At 38.4% G+C, this 19,401-nt stretch overlaps 3 protein-coding genes across 4 annotated transcripts; all 3 read right to left on the bottom strand.

Moving 5' to 3' along the window:
- Positions 1-823: 823 nt before the first annotated feature.
- cpt1b (carnitine palmitoyltransferase 1B (muscle)) lies at positions 824-8,008 on the bottom strand. Its single transcript, XM_043265138.1, is given in 23 exon segments — positions 824-1,229; positions 1,232-1,247; positions 1,986-2,078; positions 2,188-2,264; positions 2,267-2,300; positions 2,377-2,529; positions 2,624-2,758; positions 2,854-3,002; positions 3,005-3,017; positions 3,148-3,264; positions 3,337-3,442; positions 3,535-3,720; positions 3,939-4,134; positions 4,250-4,334; positions 4,439-4,546; positions 4,800-4,877; positions 4,983-5,120; positions 5,299-5,400; positions 5,490-5,576; positions 5,578-5,662; positions 6,131-6,270; positions 6,391-6,552; positions 7,683-8,008. Coding segments are annotated over 22 exon segments (2,304 nt in total). The 5' UTR covers positions 6,532-6,552; positions 7,683-8,008; the 3' UTR covers positions 824-1,164.
- Positions 8,009-8,680: 672 nt separating this feature from the next.
- LOC122362691 (kelch-like protein 42) lies at positions 8,681-11,431 on the bottom strand. Of its 2 annotated transcripts, XM_043264248.1 has the most exons (5): positions 10,982-11,431; positions 10,707-10,895; positions 10,170-10,610; positions 9,483-9,783; positions 8,681-9,159 (listed from the first exon to the last, which is right to left on the bottom strand). In XM_043264248.1, the coding sequence occupies exons 1-5, from the start codon at positions 11,258-11,260 to the stop codon at positions 8,816-8,818; spliced, it is 1,554 nt and encodes a 517-aa protein (XP_043120183.1). In that variant the 5' UTR covers positions 11,261-11,431; the 3' UTR covers positions 8,681-8,815. The 2 variants fall into 2 exon arrangements, with proteins under 2 accessions (XP_043120183.1, XP_043120182.1); XM_043264247.1 differs by having other exon boundaries at positions 10,170-10,895.
- Positions 11,432-11,821: 390 nt separating this feature from the next.
- Positions 11,822-18,395, bottom strand: chkb (choline kinase beta). Its single transcript, XM_043265030.1, has 11 exons — positions 17,717-18,395; positions 16,757-16,865; positions 16,480-16,593; positions 16,184-16,320; positions 15,873-15,977; positions 15,323-15,381; positions 15,083-15,167; positions 14,886-14,994; positions 14,025-14,119; positions 13,806-13,887; positions 11,822-13,380 (listed from the first exon to the last, which is right to left on the bottom strand). Exons 1-11 carry the CDS (start codon positions 18,028-18,030, stop codon positions 13,324-13,326), a joined length of 1,266 nt encoding a protein of 421 aa, XP_043120965.1. The 5' UTR covers positions 18,031-18,395; the 3' UTR covers positions 11,822-13,323.
- Between the last annotated feature and the right edge of the window lie 1,006 nt (positions 18,396-19,401).

The following is a 19,401-nucleotide window of genomic DNA, read 5'->3' as shown; positions in this document are numbered from 1 at the left end:
GATATATCAGCGTAATGATATACAAAACGTCTGCCCACCTCGGCCTTCGGGCAGATTCTCTCCACGGACACGGTTATAAAGCAGAAGAACATTTAACAAAGAAAATTCGATTGCCTTTTTATGTCTATAGTTTTCTGTTACATTAACCGAACATGCACCCGATTGTGAGGCAGCTTCAAGTAGAACGAATAATTAATAGTATATTTCTTCTCTGATACTGTTGATTACTTCCAGATTTCTTCTGCTCATACATCACCTGCGGTTTCATACTTAGCCATGGTGTGTTTTAGCCTTTCCTCTTAGTATGCACAGCCCGTGTGGTAGTTCACATCGTAATCTTTGCCTCGATAGTTAATGAAGCCGCAGCCACGAGGAAGAGTGAGTCGGGAAAGGATTGCTTTTTTACTTTTGTATTATCCTCGTATGTCGGATAAAATAACCCTCCCACACTGTTCGTTGGAAACGTGGGACTGAAGGAATCTAAGGTAATACCTCTCTAATAAATCAAGTCCTCGTATTTTGGGAAATGCGCTTCTGCCTTCAGCGGCGGTGCCGATGTTTCTCAAAGAATGTGCTAAACATTGGAGATGCAGTTTATATTGTATAATATTCACTGTTTCACATGAACATCATTAGTTCTGTTCTGTGGTAGAGCTGTTTTTATATTCTGTACAAAGGTCATACTTCTCGTGCTCTCATATTTGCTAATCATTATATATATATATGCCTTGAAACCCTCCAATAAATCTGATGTTTTTTTTTTTTTTTTTAATTCTTGAAAAATGTGTATATGATTGTGCGTGACGGATGTTTATATCCAGAGTTTTATGTGTAAAGTTTCAGTTTAATTAAGTGCACAGTACCTTCAACATTTTCAGAAGTAAATATGCACAAATGAAATATATACAGTCATTTGCCAAATACTACATGCTGAAATATTTACAATTAAATACAGTTTTGTTTTGTTTGTTTTTTTGCACTTTCTTTTCCCATTTTGCTCTAAAATATCTAGTGCACTAAAGCACTTCTTTGCTATAAATAGCTACAATATATTTACAAGTTATATATAATACTAACATAATCTACTGGTTGCTTTTTGTGCTGTTTTCTCAGATTATTTTCTTTAAACCGGTGCTTTCAGTTTGGGTCAGCTGTTTTCAGGAGTCACATCTTCTTCTCTTTCGGGTTGAATAGAGCTCTTATGTCCAGCATGGCTTGTCTGATGTTCTGCCGAAACGAAAAGAGTCCTGAGGACGGAGAGGAAAAAGACAATCTACGATGAGGAACCGATTCAGAAGTGTAATATACTGATACTAAATCATTTATATTAAGATTTTTCTTTTAACAAGTCCATTTAGTTTCTTAGTTTCAAAGAAGTCGTGAGTTTTGAATGATTTGAGATAAATTGACCTTTTTTTGTCTTTTGTATGAATATTTTCATAAACTTGATCATTATGTTTTCCCTTATTTGGGCAAAATCCGAGCGTACATTTACTATATTAGCACCTGGAATTATAGTGGTTTTTTTCTCATAATTCCAAGTTTACATCTCACATTTGTGACACTCTATTATTATTATTATTATTTTCGAGAAAAGTTAGAACTCCGAGTTGTAAAGTTGCAATTCTAAATTTATATTTATGGCATTTTTCTCTCGGAATTCTGAGAAAAATGCTTTTTTTATTTTTCAGTGGCGGTAACGGGCTTCTAGAATTTCTTAAACCGAACAATAAAGGTTTAAGTAACAATAAACCACACAGAGGAATGGTATCGTCGGAATAGCGTAACATTTTAAAGCGCGCGCGCAGATATTGCGTTGCTTATGTAAACAAATGTATCGTCTGTTGACGTGGACGCTAATACAGTTATTGTTCTCGATGTGAAAACAACAAGGTTTTATATCTGAATAATGTACGGCCTCGATTCGATCTGTCTGGATCGTGTATTCACAAAGTGGCGCTAAAAACGGTTTGAAATTCGCCTACCGTTTCAGGGCTGGAGAACTTGCTGGAAATGTGAAATGTAATGAGATTCTCGCCGACAATGATGTAAGAAACCCCATAACCGTCATCAGCAACCTGTATATAAAGAGTTTTGGATGAAGAACGATAAAATACCACATTTATTTGGCATTTAACTTGTTGCGATGTCACGTTGTGTGCTGTAGGGGGAGTGAGTGAGACTCACAGGCCCAAAGCCGCCTCCAGCTCCCACAAATTTGGGAAACTTCTGAATGTCGATGAGGTTGAGCTGCTGTTGAGGGTCTGACTGGTGGAGAGGCGCCAGGGCTCCGACAAAACCTATCAAAAGAAGCTGTACTTGAGACTTACGCAAAGTTAAACAGGTAAGTCCTATTTTATACTCCGAAACACACACCTGTTTGAGGAAGGGTGAGTCAATGGCCATTACTTTGGACACGATGTAGAGGCAGAAGAGATGGCGGTCGATCCCGGCCCCTGTCATGGCCAGACGGTACATGTTCTGATGTTTATCTGCGGCTTTCTTGAAGAGCGCTAACCTTTGCTCAGTCTGGCAAACAAGCAAAAGTCAGACTAGTTTCCAAAATTTTTTTTAAAATGGTGCAATGACCCCTGGGTTAGGTGTGTGTATATATTGCTCTCACCGTGGTTCTTTCGTCCTCCATTGCTTTTACGAAAGCCGTGGACTCACATGTGCATGAGCGCACGGTTTCCGTCCGGCCCTCGCGGAACATGCGTGTCATGGACGATTCATACGTCAGACAAAATTCGCTCTTGTCCTGCTCCGACAAACATAAATGCATTAAATGGTTTGTTCACAATATACAGACACAATTTTGCACAGGGATTATATGTAAATATGCGTGGCTTGTACCCTGTAATGAGCTAGCTGCAGTGCCAGCTGGATAAAAGCATCAGGACTTGTTCTGCATTTCTTTATCAGGCCCTTTCCAAACTCATTAAACAAGCAGCAGTGGAAATCCACATCGTCAGCAATTCCCTTTGCAATCATGTAAGAACCCCGATAATCTCCTGGCACTGAGAAACATGAGGAACTTTAATCAGTCATGTTTGTAGAAAGGATCTTGCAGTTGTCAGAAAGTACATAAAACACCCATTTTTTTTGAAAACCTATGCCAAACACTAAGATGAAAGGGTTAATTCATACTGCTTTCGAGATGTCCCATTGTAGTCTGGTAGGTGATGCTAGGCTTTTGTTGATATCTCCTTTGCAGTGTCCCTCTGCCGTATATCCAAGGTGGAAACTGTCTGTGGCTAAAACATACTAAACAGAAAGTTCAAATGTTAATTCTTATTAATTGCTTATTTATAGTTGTTATTTTTATTCATTGTTTACCTCCCACATATGTCCTATGATAGGGGAGTCAGCCCATGAATGCTCAGTGTTGACGCCGATTTTACCATTCTTGTAGACAATCAATGTGAAGGATTTATCAAACCACCTGACAGGCGAGAGAATTGCGTTTCAGTGTGCGGATATGCAACTGGTCATGGCAACCAGAAATAGTTATGTTTTAATACCACTGGTTCTTACCTGTCATTGCACTTTCCATGCAGTAGAGATTTGGCGTAGAGGTCTAGGGACCGTATGTTCTCTGGATCATATCCGTGCGCTTCATCGTCCAGAGTCAGAAAAAATGCAGCCGATTCAATGGCCTCCAGAGACGCCCGGTTGACCCCTGCATTAAAGTACTTCAAACGGGCCCTGGCCCAGGGAACCCTGCATGTGTGTTAAAGGGGAAGATTTCATTAAGCATTTATTCACCACATTTTGGTTTTAATTTTGTGGAACTACAATGGTTTGGTTTCGAACATTCTTCAAAATATCTTCTTATAGGTCCCACAGAAGAAAATCAAACTGTTTGAACACCATCTTGAAGCCTATGGGACCCCCCATCCCAGTGCACAGTTGCAGGACTATTGTGAGCTCATCTTCACCTGTTCCCAGCAGTCAGTGAAGGGAGCTTGATCTCTCCAGGTTGAGGCTCAGACTTGTCATCTAGGATACGTTGAAACTGCAACTCAAGCTCTGAGGGCCAAAGATGGCGACCACCGTAGTACAGCCAAACCTTAAAGAAACGGCCTCGATGGTACACAACCAAGTGCTTTCTGTCCTTCAGATGCTGCACGAAATCTGAGCACGGACAAATCAGTGTCAGAAACTATCATGCCATAGTAAAAAGCCATGAAACTGTGAGCCTATCATCAAATGGTATACAAAGATAAAAATATATGAAAAATGTCATTACCGGTCTCAATACCAGGAATACGGGTGGTGTTGAACATTCTCTCATACTGAAAAGAGCACATGGGGACAATCCCAAGAGCTCTCAGCTGGCAAAGAGAGAACAGAGGGCATGATGGGAATTTTTTCTGTATTTATTTTTTTCATGATAATTCACGGTAAAAAAAACACTTTTGTGTTTCTGTGTCAGTACCGGGGTAAGTTCTCCTCGCTCCAGCTTACGTCGATACTGCAGCATGGCATGGACTACGTTTGCTGCTCGTGCAGCCTGTCTGTGTGTAGGGACCACATAGAGTAAATCCTGGCAGAAAGAAAGAGAGAAATGGAAACAGACAGTTTTTTTAAATACCGATATAAACAGTATAGCTATTTAAAAAAAGAAAGAAAACTTAATTGTTTATGAAGGTCAACTGCTGTACTCCTCAACTTCCTGTTTCAATAGGAAGTATATCAAAACAGGCATGAAATCTGCAGTCATTTCATGGTCATATCAACTGCCTAACAGGCTTATTGTTACACTGTAAGATATATGCGACATGTAGATATCTGCTCACCATTGTGTAGAAGTTGCTGTTGACCATGATGGGGTCCCGTCCTCTCAGGTAGATGTACTCCTCCCACCAATCACTCACCTGTTTACACACACAGTGACATGCCTGTTAGTTTGCCTGCAAATATAGGGTTACCAAGGGCTTATAGTCCTCCCATGTAGAAGATCTCTGGCTTTGTTTACTTACATAATTTGTGGCCCACCAGGATTTGAGTTTGAGGTGTTTTTGGAGTTTGGGTGCAGGGTCCTTTTTGAAGTCATTAGCAACAATCTCCATCTGTTTATATTGCTCATCAGCCAGAAGAGGTCGAACTGATTCTAGATACTAAAAGAGGTAAGAAACAAATAATATGAAGGAAAACCGTCAATACAGAGTGCAGTGTAAAAAATAAATGGTGGCGATTCCTTTTTATTTGCAATATGAAATGCAAAATAAATAATACATTTAGCATGATTTTTTTATATTTAGCATTATATATTTCTGACAGCTGATGATATTTTACCCTGCTGATTGTATCATCAATACTCGGTACTGGCAGATGGGGAAGAGATGCCTGGAAGCTGTAAAGCAACGGTCGTCTGCCAGACAACAGCTTTACAAGACTCTAAAACAGACCGAATAAATCATAAAAACAGCCACTTTATAAACTGCATGTGTTGACTTTACATATGCTTTATTTCATATGAGACGCACCAGCCAGACTTTAGTAAAGAAGCTCATTTTGCCATGTGACTCAAAGATCCAGCCATGATAGGACAGGAGAGCTTTCAGGATGTACCTGCAGCAGAAAGATGAATGATAACCACAGGCCTGTGGCAAACAGGATGGCACTCAACACCGTCTTAGTCTGAAGGGTCATAAACTCGCTACATGGGAAGAAATATTAAAATGTTTTATATAATAGAATACATTATAAAAATAGGCACAAGGCCATCTACGCAATGTTTCAAAGCTGCTTTAATCAGGCTTGACACTAGCTCATACAGAATTATGTTTTAAGTTTATTTATATAGCACATTTCATACACAGTGGTAATTCAAAGTGCTTCACATAAAAGGAAGCAAAATAGTCATTCAAAAAAGAATAATCACAACAGTAAAAACAAAGCTTTTATGTTTTTATGTTGCACTAAAAAAAAAAAAAAAAAAAAACTTCCAAAATACCTATTCCACTACTTCACCCCCTACTTTGACCATCATAGACCAAACAAATAGAACTCAGAGGTTCTAATTTCAACTGATCGGCCAACACACTTGTCATTCTTTGCCCACATTCTTTACCATATAACCACCATGGCCATAAATAAAGTTTAAATGAATGCATTTATAAGTTACCTCACAGGTAGAGAAGTCTTGATCCTGTCAATCATGCCCATGGAGGGGTCGATCCTGGCATACATGGTGCTCATTATTGCAATAACTACAATTAACCAGCTGGAGGGACTAGCAGGGTAAACTCCTGTGAGAACACCATTCTGTTCAAAATAAAATGAAATAAATATTTTTTTATTAGATAGATAGATAGATAGATAGATAGATAGATTGATTAACTGATTGATTGATTGATTGATTGATTGATTGATTGATTGATTCACCTTGAAGCGGATGGCACGTTTCTTCCATGATGTCACTCCAGATAGGTAGATGTGTTTGAGAACCTCGCGGCTCAACTGTAGGTCAATGCCATCAGGTGTGACGGTGAACTGAAATGCCACTGCCTGATGAGCCTCTGCCATTATACAGGCTTAAAGCACAGCCTGAGGAATGAGATCACAATAAATGAGGTAATAATAGAGTATCTTTAGCAAACTCTCAGTTTTTGCTGTGTTTGCATGCTGTTTTAGCTGTGTTAGCGTAGTCTGATGGAAAGATCTGGGCTTGTAAGTGAAAGGTTATGTTGGGATTATCACCATTGTGCTATTTGTGCACACTTAACCTGAATGTTTCTGTGATCAGTGTGTATTGCAAGGCATTGTTGATACAAGCATCAGCTAATCTAATAAGTATTTAAATTATTGTCTTAAACTGCTTAAATTATAATATGAGAATTTGTATCCTTATTAAAGGCTTGAGGTTGAAACTTGTCAAGGGAAATTTACACACTGTATGATAAAAGAAAAGTTGCAGCTGGAAATATCCCATGAAATGTATGAACTGGTGAAATTATTAAGATCAGTCACCACTGTGCCATTTTACACCAAACTGCTCCAAAGAGAATATGCTTATAATAACAAGATTCCTGTAAGTATCTCCTAGGTTATAAGATTCTGAAAGAATGACAAATCACATGTATTCATCTTAAATCACAGAGTTCGGTTATGACACTGTCAAGCTTATGTTTCTTTTTCCATGTCATATGACTGCAGCCAGAAGAAGTGGGGCAAAGTTGAACAGTCAGAAATAACGTAGTAGGACATCTGAGAGGGCTGGGCTCTTATGTGATGAAGTTTCAGTAACACTGGCCAAAACACACGTGACATCTGACGCATGACTGCGTAGATGAGGAGATTTTTTTTTTAATAGAATATGCAAGTTGCTAAAAATACACATTTTTATATTAAATTAGACATAGATATTGCTATATGGTGAACTCTATGGGTCATTTCATAATATAATGTCAGTGTGAAATACCAGTATGTGGTGCAATAACAAATGGCACTGAAACATTTTTCTTTAGTAAAGGTTTAGCAATACTTAAGTATTTACTACTAAGACAAGACTACTAAGATCGCCAAAATAACAAATGATACTTGGAAGTACTTTAATGAAACATGTACTGACTACTAGACAATACAGACTCTGATGCTACTACACAGAGCTCAATTAACCAACAGAAAAAAAGTCTCTCAGAAGGACTTTAATAAGAAATATAATTAATTTACATTACCTGCAACACTGCAAGTCAGGTGAAACTCAATGGATAATGAGATACAATTTTCTTTCAGCTGGGCTGGAATGTCCTTTATGGAAGCAAACCGTTCTTCACTCTTGTGCCCTTCAGTCGACTCCTCGTGTACTCTGTAGCACAGTGACTATTTATCTCCTCTTGTACTCAAACTTTCTCCTCTCCCTCCCTCTTTGTTTTCCTTTATTTTGCGAGTTGCCTGTTTTCTGAGTGTTTGCTTTTTTTCCTGTACGCTTCTTGTAACTACCTGCTACATAGTGGCCCTCATAAATGCTCTCTCCCGTTCTGTGTATGTGTAACTAGATACTCTCGGGGCAGAGTTAAACCGATGGCTGTACAGTCAGGACACACTGTATGATCAAACACAGGCCGAATCTTAACAGTGCAGCTGGCAATATCCCACGGCTGCATGCCAGAGCATTCTGATGATTGTTGTAAGAAGCTGAGAGACTTTGTGTACATATAGGGTTGTGTCTTTGTAAAATATCATAGCAGGGAAATTTACACACTTTATGATAAAAGAAAATCCAGATCTGCAGCTGGAAATATCAGATGAAATATCCCATACTTCTCCCGAGTTATATCTTTCGACATTTTGGAGAGTACTTAAGAACATATTTGACACAATCAGCCTTGTTTATGCTCTGAGCGCACACATAAATGTAATCTGTGTAATAAATGCTGTTTATGTTTAGGGGAAAGCGTGCGTTGTGATACTCTCTAAAATGGTGGAAGACATAACTTGGGGAGAAGAACGTTTGAGTAAATTATGTTATTATGTATTCTCGCAAAACTTAAGTTAAGCTAATGATGTCACATCCTGTATTTACTGCGTTTCTGGATCATTTCAGTTGTGTTGCTGTCTATGGAGTATCAGATGGCTCTGGTTTATTCAAAATATCTTCATTTGTATTCCGATGAACGAAGGTCTAACAGGTTTGGAACAACATGAGGATGAGTAATTAATGACAGAATTTTTATTTTGGAGTGAACTAAACTTTTATTTATGCCAAAGAAACATTGTTCCACAATAACAGGTTTTCACAAAGTGGTGTACTTTTATACAAAATGAGAAATATTCAGTTCACATTTTATTGTATAACTAGAAAAAAAGGTCAGAAGTAGAGGTGGAAAAGGCTCTCGTAGCAGGTGGTGACAGGAAGTGAAGGAAGAGGACAGAGGGACAATGAATGCAGGTTCAGTTTAACTACAGCATTGTCCTTCATCCCTGACATGTAGACCTCGTTATGCAGAATGGTACCCTGGCCAATTAAAGTGGTCTTCTCTATTGCTCTGATAGGGCCCCACTTTTGAGAGTCCACACAGAAAGATGTCACCATGGTTTCAGAGTTATTCCCACCAATTACAACCAATTGACTATTGGCAGCACCCAGGAAGTGCAGGATGGGGAGGTCTGCACTGGAGCGGGTTAGTGTGGGGAGCAGTTCACACCAGCAATCTGAGAGGAAGAGAAATAATTGTGGCAAAGAGAAGGACAGGTTAAAGTCAGCATGAAATAGAAATTCACCCTGTGTATTTTTTAAATGCGTCTCATTGATCTTGTAAATTATTTGCCCATGCATATGACTTCTCTCTGGAGTTGCCTGCTGGAAGTTTCACTTGAATGTACGTCACAATACTTCAAAGCCAGAGGCTAATAGTCAACCTTGAGCAACCTTATATCTTGAGCAAGAAACTTATTGGCAACCTTTTGTCTGAACCTACAACCTTTGAGTTACCACCATCACTAGGCTCACTAGGCTATATCAAACCAAACTGTACCTTGTGTAGTATCGTAACGCAGCACAAGTTTTTCTCCAGTTCTCTGGATGTTTCCCAGTACATAGAGGCAGTGTCCCAGGCTGGTTGTGAGTGGGGAATCATGGGAAAGGGACAGGCTGAACTGGAAGTCTGTCAGAGGAAGAGACGAAACAAATTCCCAGGCGTCTATCCAGGGATCGTACCTCTCCACAGCAGTGTAGACGCCTGTACTGGAGTCAGGAGTCACAAGGGAATCCAGATACCAGCCACCCACAGCAAAGATTCTCCCTTCACAAACAGCTGCACTGAAGTGACGCCTGTGCTGAGAGGGATCATAGACAGTCACATGTGAACTTTGGCCTTTATTCTTGGATATCTGGTATCTGATTTTTTTGCAAATGAGACCTTAAAGAACAATATGTTCTAGGCAGGAATCTATGCATGCTGGGTTATACTATTATAGGACATCAAGTTGGAACATAATGAACTGGTTTGTTACTAATCAAAGGTGGTCTACAAGACACAAGACCCAACCAGCTTGACCAAGATGGTCTTGCAGCACAGTTAGATGCCCACCTTCTTGTAATTCAGCTGGTCATCTATTTAAACCATCTTGAACCAGATAATGACCAGGTTGAACCCTTAAGAGTAAATGAGTATATTTACTATCATTGGCAAGGATATTAACTTTTATTCTAATGTTCATACCTTAATCAGAGGAGCTGTTGATACCCATTGATTGGTAAAAGGGTTGTAGCGGAAGGAAGCCATCTTGAACTCATAACCCTTCTTTACACGATGTCTATAGCCCCCTATGAGATAGAGGTAATTATAGAGAACCGCTGTGGTGAAGCACCACTTATCTGCATAAAAAGGAAGATCTGTCAGAGAACTCCATTTAACATAATCTCCATCTTCCTCTAGCCTGAAGAGCTTTCTAGCAACATCTGTTTCCGGATCATTCCTTGAGGTTAAGTTCTCCTTCCTCAAGCAGCATAAGTGTAGACTTCCCTTTGACCTTAATCTGAGAATCTCTGCTTTAAGGTGTGGATCCAAGCCCTTGCTCAGGTGTGGATATTCCAGTAGGTACTTGCTCAGGTAGGTTAGCACAGTCTGTTGGAGCTCCTCACTGCAGAGTTCCTCAGCCAGCTGTAGATAGCCCAAGCAGGTGCACTCCGTTAGGGTCTGAGAGAGGGCTATCAGTAGACGATCAGTGAATCCCGAAGCAAGCAGGTAGGTGCTCACCTGTAGGTGCTCCACAAACAAGTCTTCAGGAACACAGAACCGCTGTAGGAAGCAGAATTGTAGAAGGTTGTGGAAGACTGGAGAGGGAACATGTTCAAGGTGCACCAGCTGTTCAGATGTCTCTCTCATGCAGGAGTGGGAAAGAGCCTTAAAATACTCGCTGCAGTCTGCAAGTTTCTCCAGATCCACCTGGAAGTAAATGCCAATAGGCATGCCATCATGTGTTTGTGGGTCAAGGTTCTGTGGTTAATGTGTATGCCCTTGTAGATACTCACTTGGAAAGTATGCGTGCTGGTTTGCACCATTACCATTGGTCCATTGCTCTGTTGTTGATAGGTCCTGTACTCTTGATTTGTTCTCCAGACTTCTGACTGTAGGTTATCAGACTCCTCTTGGACAGTGTCAGAAACTGCCTCTCTGAACTGAATCCAGTTTAAACTTCTTTTCAGCCATGTGCAAAGGTACATTAATGTCATGACTATAACCTGCCATAGATTAGCCATGTTCCCATTTAGGTAGAATACTCTAGTACTTGTACGACTTAAAGGTTTCATACGCCCTTTCAGCTGCAATATGAATGCAGTTAAAATGCTGCATTTAGACTGTCTTTTTAAAAAAAATCCTGACTCACAATCTCAGCCAAGGCCATGTCATTCCATGGTGGATGCAGGATAAACCCAGCCTGTTGTTTTGGTAGATCATGCACGGTTGTTTTCAAGGCTCAATATGGCGCCTGTGTGCCAGAGCAATCGCAGTAGAGCTATTTTGGTGTATCGCTGGAGCAGGAAACAAAATATGGTGGGCCCTTCTGTTCAGTCTACTGAATCACACACTTGAACCATGTTGGGAACTGATGATGCTTGACTAATATACTTTATACGAACTCTGTTTAAAACATGTACAGTAGTAGTGTTTTGAATAGTGCATTAGCTTACATAAAATATATTGTAAAAATGACATATTATGGCAGAAATGTTTCAACCAAACCTCTAAAAATATCTACATGTCTTTATGACACCATTGCTTGGAATGGAATCAAAACCCTTATGCTGTAAAAGCTCAGATCTTTAACCTTCAAAAAAAAAAAAAAATCAAATATAACATTCACACCAAAGTCAGCATGATTTTTTTTAATGAGCAAAATTAATGGATACCTGCACAGCAAATGAGTAAAAGGAAACATACCAGGGACAAGTTTACAGTATAACTTAAATAAGCCAAAGCAATTATAGAAGTTAACATTGGTTTTAACAGTGCCATTGCTTCTCAACTCAATATTTAAAAATCACAGATTCAATACCAACAATGATGTTGGGAGCATGTTAAAGTGGCCCAGCCTAAAATGTTCATGGTCCCCCAATGTTTCTTTTGTTTCTTAACTTACAACATACGATAAAGAAAGCATTGTGAAAATGATTCGGGACAAATACAGGAGCATCGATTTGGCCATTCAGAATCCCCCAAAATGATTCCAAAAATGTACCATGATTCGTAAGATGATCCCACTGATTCACTGTATAACGCTACTTTCCTTCATTTGTATTGTTTTTCTTCAGGAATCATTCAGAGAAGCTTTTACCATTTGGTTGAACAAAACACAGTATACTTGCTTTAGACAAATAAAAAATATAAATTAACATAAAACAATTAAAACAGAAAACCAAATCAGCAGGTACATAAAATCAATTTATGTTGGGACAAAGGCATTTGACAGTATAGTAATTAAAATTCTGTTCTTGAGGTTGCGTTTCTTTTATGTTCAGTACAGACCATATTCAAACCTATATACAAATGCATACAAGACAGCTTATGGTGTAGACAATAGTTATTGCTACATATAAATATGGCAGAGCAGAGACTGGTCAAATCCCAAGTAAAACACAGCATACATAGCTCAAGACATTATTTGCGATTATTAATAATTTTTCCAACTGAAGGTCAAATGCCATTAAAATCATAAAGAAAGAGTAGTTTATGTGCCATTCAACTAATTGACTCCTGAGTTTAAAGAAGACGTGCAATGTTTTTCACAGTATGTAAATATAGGCAGGATGCAATCATTTTGCAATGTTTAAAACTCTGGGGAGGAAAATTAAACAGTTAAACAGCTTTTGTTTTCAGATGAAAATACAAAAGAAATTCAATTTATAGACATAACTGGACCCTGTGGTTTACACAGTAATTATGATGGATGGATTGATTCTTAATAGAATTAATAGATAATGTTGACCACACGCAAGTTAGATAAAAAGTAAACACATTAAATAATGCAGTTACATTATTATAAATAAACTGACAGTTCGTTTTGTACAATCAAGAGGTACGAACAGTACATGAAATGTATCTAGGTCACAAAATACTATCCTAACAGTTGCAGATTTTTTGCAACTTTTCACCTTCTAAGTTTTTGGTAGGGACAAGAACAACTATAAAGCCCAACAAAATGTGACTTTAAGGCAGGGTATCTTTGGATGTTTCATTACCTAAAATTAATGTTCCCCAGGATGAACCATTCTTCAGCATTCTTAATTGTTTTGTACTGTGCCCTTTCTTGAATGTTCTTTTTAAATCAATATCGAAACAATAGGTGATGTAAAATGATATCCTCAAGCACAATTTAGGAAAAAAGCCTCTTCTGTTTGAAGTATGTGTCAAACCTGTGCTGTGCATAGTCCTGGGGAAAAACAACAAAAAGAAAATTAAACAGAAATTGGTGATAATATAGCTTTTCTGTTTGACGTGTCTTCAAATCAGTGATGAACAGAGGGGGTTTGTTGTGTATACATACTTATGTTTACTGTACACATGACTGTGATGCTGTATGAGCGCTCTCAGAATTTGATATTACTCAATTGTCTTTGAATATTTCACAAACAGTGTACTACAAACTTTATATGAATGTATAAATTCATATTTATATTTTAGGTGCTGTACTAGCCACAACTGACATGACTCAAAAGTTAATTAACAAGTTATCAAGTAACAATTGTAATACAATGACAGTCCTAAAAAAAAAATCATCATAGAAATATTAGACAAATGTTTGTAAGGGTTATAATTTTTGTGTGTGCGTGTTGGATACATATTTTTTTTGTTTACCATATATCCAAACTCGATTTTGGAGATCTTGGCTTGAATAATGGACCACAAGCCCCAGAGGAAATGAGAAGCAAGGGCAAACCTGTTTGTGTGCATGTGGTTTTGAAACAAACAGATAAAAGGGTTACTAGGTAAAGGTGGAAATACACCAAATGGTACACAGTGGTGCTTTTCCCCGTGTTATGTCAATAAAAGTCTGATAGTTAATAGGATTCATACCGGTTTGCCTCAATGATAATGTCCTCTTCTATCCTGGCTTGGTCTGCAGGTGCAATGCCCCCCTTTTCTGACAGATAGTGTCTGATAAAATGTAACTGAAAAACAAACCACAAACACCGTCAGAATAATATCTGTAAGAATATCCACTTTGTTTTGATATTTAAAAACATTACTGTGCCCTGCCCCATGACAAAATTGTACTAATTCCTAATAATAAGTCATTTTAAATGTCGTTTAATATTAACAACATATGCTGCTGTGCTGACCTCTATATGTTATACTGATAACCTTTGACACACTTTTTGTCACACCAGTTCCAAAACTTTCCACTAGATGGAAACAAAACTACATGTACATTATATCCAACACAAATGATCTTTCAACTGACAAATCATTTGTCATCAATTTGTTAAACAAATACCAAATTAATGTAAAATATAGTGTATGATGATGCTGTGTTGCATCTTGATAAGAAAAAAAATTCTTAAACTACTGTTAATCTGGCAGATCGTACGGTTTCAGGTTTTATGTACACATTTGTATCACCATCGTTTATTCTTTAATATATTGGATAACATTACATTTTAAAGATGGAATTAGTGAACATAGTAGAGAATTTTAAATAATTTTACTTCATGTCTGAAAAGGGTTGACAATACTGCTTGAATTTACAATCATATTATTGTGATGTCAATTTTACTTTGCACGCTTTTGTCTTTGCCTTATTTGGATTTGTACAACACAATATCCAAATAAACTGAAATGTTATTTTTCAGTTGATCATTTATAAATTGCATTTTTTATCTTGTCTCGACCATTAATGATAAGCTGTAGTGAGTGGGTGAGCAGTCTGTGACTCACCTGCTGTTGTCTGTTGGGATAGTTCTCCACCTTTGCCTTGTAAAAGGGCCACTGGTCATATGTGTAGTCATATATCCATTCACAGAAATGATTTCCAAAATCAAAGCCTCTGCCAAAAGAATCGGTTTTCAGAGCTGCATTTATTATAAACCATACAATGACAAGCGCATGTAGCATGTTATATAAGGTAGTTTTACCTGTAGTTATAGCTGCTGTATTCAAAATCAATAAGCATTAGTTTGTCAGATGAATTCTCTCGTCCATCCAGCAGGAGGATATTGCCTGAAGAACAAAGTATTATTTTGTAGGTGAAAGGGCAGATATGTTACAATATTGTGCAACACAACAGTGACTGACAGAACCGTATCAGATCACCAGATTAGACAGCTGGCAGGGCTCTGGTATGCGTGTACGAATGTGAATGCGATATCTTTTACCTTCCTGTACGTCATTATGGCAGAACACAACTGGAGAGGGAGTAGCTGCCAGCAGTGACCTGACAGACAGAACCGGCGTGTGATTAAGTGCTGCTTCATCACATCGCTCTTATAAACCGGCTTTTAAAATCATTGTTTATTGTTCAAAAGCCCACTGAACAAAACGTGCAGAAAAAGACAGGAACACACACAGAGCAGTAGAAAAGCATTTCATTTAGAGAAAAGTTACACAATCGTGTGTGTGTGTGTGTGATTGACCAAGCAAGCTGAGTATGCACAGAATGCAGCTTCCTGTAAGTGTGCCTAATCAGTAATGCCTGGAACTGGGCTAAGGGTGTTAGCATACAAACACACTTACAGTTTTGTAGTCAGTAAGATTTTTGAAAGAAAAAAAAATTGTATTGTATTGTATTTAGCAAAAATACATTAAATTGATCAAAAGTGACAGCAAAGACAATGTTATTCCTTTGAGCTTTCTATTCATTGAATAGTCCTGAAAATAAAAAGACTGAACCTTGGCCATTAGCTTTCAACTTGAAATCTTTCTCACCTCAGATTCTCCAGTTCTGCAGGAAGATCATACTTCAATAGCTTGTTAAATTTCTTTATGTGTGCTTCGCGCACAAATTTAATCGTTTTGACTTGTTCCATATACCTGTTCAGAAGAACGAACAGTAATTTTAACACTTATGCAAGTAGAAATAAACACAGCACACATGATAAACCACCATGTTTTGATTGACTGTTTCCAGGTACGATTAGTGATCTGCATGTTCTGGGATAGAAGCATGTATTAAAAAAAGGTAGTGATTGTTTCTATAACCGCAGGAATGCAGTCAGAAGACAGTGTGAGACTTTTACCGGTCAATGGTTCCAAACAGCCATTTGGGTTCCTTGTTGAATGGCATCTCCATCCCATGGAATCGTGCCACTTTACTGGCTATTTCAGCTGAGATCTCTGGGAACCCTAACTGCTCCAGACGTGCATAGCGATCACTCTGTGGACAGAATTAAAAGCTCAGATCATCACTTTTAGATTATGCATACAGAAATATGGAATGATAAATATTTGATCTACTTTTAAGGCATGCAAATCTCTTTAAAGGTTTAATTTTAAAACATGCATATAGAATCTGGGATTTTGGTTTAAGACTCACAGGCAAGTACTGCTCTAGACGCCCTTCTGGGAAAATGCCATAGAGATGTGGGCCCAACTCTCTCTCTGCTAAAATGGCAAACATCACACTTTCCAAAACAAGAGAATCCACTCCCTGCGTGTGAACAGAGAGACAGATGCATATGAGCAAACATGCATAACGCAATCACATACGACATCAGGGACAGCACTGGGCAATAAATAAGATTAGACTCTTATCAGCTTATGCAACAGCATATATGGTCTACTTAATGTATGATGTGGTCAGGTTGGCACACCTGTAGAATGGCCCCGTAGATCCGGAGCAGAACTCGTCGAGGTTCGACCCCGGTGGGCTGAACGTCGTCGGGTAAACTGCACATGTACAGCAGGTTACTGAGTCCTCCGCTGCACAAACAAAAGAAGCAGTATTGTTTATATTTCTATGTATACGTAATGCATGTGTGTGTGTTGAATACTTTTGCTCATCAAAGCTGTATTTATTTGATCAATTTATGTTGATCAATATTGTTTATTGTTTTCCTATTTTAATATACTTTATTAAAATATACTATATTAAGTATCATTCACTTTCGTGCACACATGAAATCATTCAAATCATTAATTATCAGAGCTGAAAATGTGCTGCTTAATATTTTTTTGCAACCTGTGATTATATATTTTTTAATTCGCTGAGGAATTAAACATTAAAATGAACAGAATCTTACATTCTTTAATATCTTTTTATCTATTCAGCACATCTTTGCTGAATAAAATTATACATTTCTTTAAAAATTATATTAAAGACAATAGTATATTATATATTATAACACAAAATGTATATTCTCAATAAACGCTGCTCTTTTTAACTTTTTATTCATGTTTCCAGCACTGCTTACAAATCAGCATGATTTATCAGAACGATTCCTGAAGGACAATGTGATTCTGAAGACAGGATTAATGTAACTTTTTTTCAGCTTTGCTTCACAGGAATAAATTGTATTTTAAAAGTACATTAAAATAAAGAAATTTTTTAGCAAAATTAAGGTTTACAGTTTAGAAACCATTAAATGTCTTACTGATGCCATCATTTTCGCATTAAGTATTGTTTTTTAGTATAATAAATACAAGTCAACATATAAAGTGGATCAAAAAAAGTTCTTAAGACAACTTTGATGCACGGTTTTGGTCCACTTCTCATGTTGACTAGTGTTAATTGTAATCATTTTGAGATTTAAAGTTCTTAACAGTTTGCTTACCTGACTATTTTGATCTGAAAGTCATGCTCCGATATAGCCTTCCATGATCCGGATAGAAAGTCGCGGCACCAGCTGAACGCCCTCCTCCTGGTCTCCCGGTCCACATCCACGTTCCGGCCGTCCTGATGGGACTCCGCTTCAGAGTCATCGTCTCCGTTCACACCGCGGGGACTGGCGGATCTCGCATGTCTCTCCTCGGCCGCCATCAGCGAGTCTCCGCCAGCAGGTCTGTCTGAATCCGCGTCATCATCCACGCATCTGCCTGCACTTCCAGCTCCATCACTCATGCACTTCACCGTTTGGCCGGAATTCATGATCTGATCTTACGCGCTAGAAAACCAGTTCTCCTTAAAAAGAGTAAAATAACTCAACCGCTACAAGTAAGCACGCCTATGCGCTCAGAAGCAGCGCCAATTAAACGTGAATAAACGCAAATGCACCACTATCACGCGCGCACAATGGTATAATCGCTCGCGATGACAGAACACCGTTTACGGAGAGAGAAAAGACAGCTGGATTAAAGATATGACTAGCTATTCTTTCCACATGACCTTTGCTTAACTGTTACATTAAATTTTACAAACTGTAAAGGTTAATTAAACATCTTCCCACTTCAACTTCTATTACTTCCTCGTGAAGTAACCGCTTGCGTTGTCGCCGCAGACCGACTTAAGAAGATTGACGTTCGTTTTAACCAATCAGAATAAGATAGCGCGGCACGCAACGCGTTTCTAGAACCGCCCCTTTAACGCAAGAACGCTGATTGGTCAGTTCTATTACGACTACAATGAGTATTGGGAAATGTAGTTAGTTTGATATTAAATAGTTAATTGAAAATGTATAGTATACTATAGAATATGCAGTTCCCCTTTAAATATATTAAATATAAAAATGTGCCTTTTGAAAGTATTTGTGTGGTTAGTACTCAGTTAGGAGGACAGATAGATGCATTTCCATCTGAAATTGTAGGCAGTAAAGCAATGAGATGCATTTCTCAAGGCTAAAGCTGAGTCTCCTGTCTTTCTCACACACAAACACACATCTACGCCAACCATAAAAACGCTTTGTCAGCAAATATTTCGTCTATACAGGAAACCCCACGTCCTAAAACGACCTTCATATTTGAATTGCAGCACACTGCTGCATTACTCACTTCCACCACTGTGGTTACTCGAGGCTAGTTAGGCTTTCAGCACCGATTACTGAACAGCTCCTCTGCGACAGAAAGAGGGTTATTTATCCAACTGCTTCTGAATGAGCCATGCTTGTGATTGTCACATAGACACCTGTTTATTGATATGAGCAATGCTTGATAATTAACTTGTACGTCCCCAGGAGATGTCTTGTATTGCATAATCTCTGTATTAACATTATGTGCCTGCTTTCTAGTACTTTTGAACGTTTATTTCATAATTATGAGAGTTAATTTACTGCTTAAGCTTATAATTTGTCCACTTGTGTGCTGTTACATAACTGGTTTTAGAGAAATGAAAGCGCAGCTGATATTGTGAGTGCGACTGAGCTGTCATTTTTCGCCAGATTTCTTTAATACTCTTGAACTGCGGTCTGTGTTCTGCCCACACGAAACATCGTGCTGCAAAATCTTACGTAGCTCTCGAACGGGACACGGAGGCCGATTATTGAGCAGTTAACCAGCTACCAACTGTTCTAAAAGAGACGCAATA

Source organism: Puntigrus tetrazona, chromosome 18 (genome assembly GCF_018831695.1).
Source record: "Puntigrus tetrazona isolate hp1 chromosome 18, ASM1883169v1, whole genome shotgun sequence".
Taxonomy (NCBI): domain Eukaryota; kingdom Metazoa; phylum Chordata; class Actinopteri; order Cypriniformes; family Cyprinidae; genus Puntigrus; species Puntigrus tetrazona.
The sequence above is the reverse complement of the archived record's forward strand: the minus strand, read 5'-3'. Positions and strand labels throughout refer to the sequence as shown.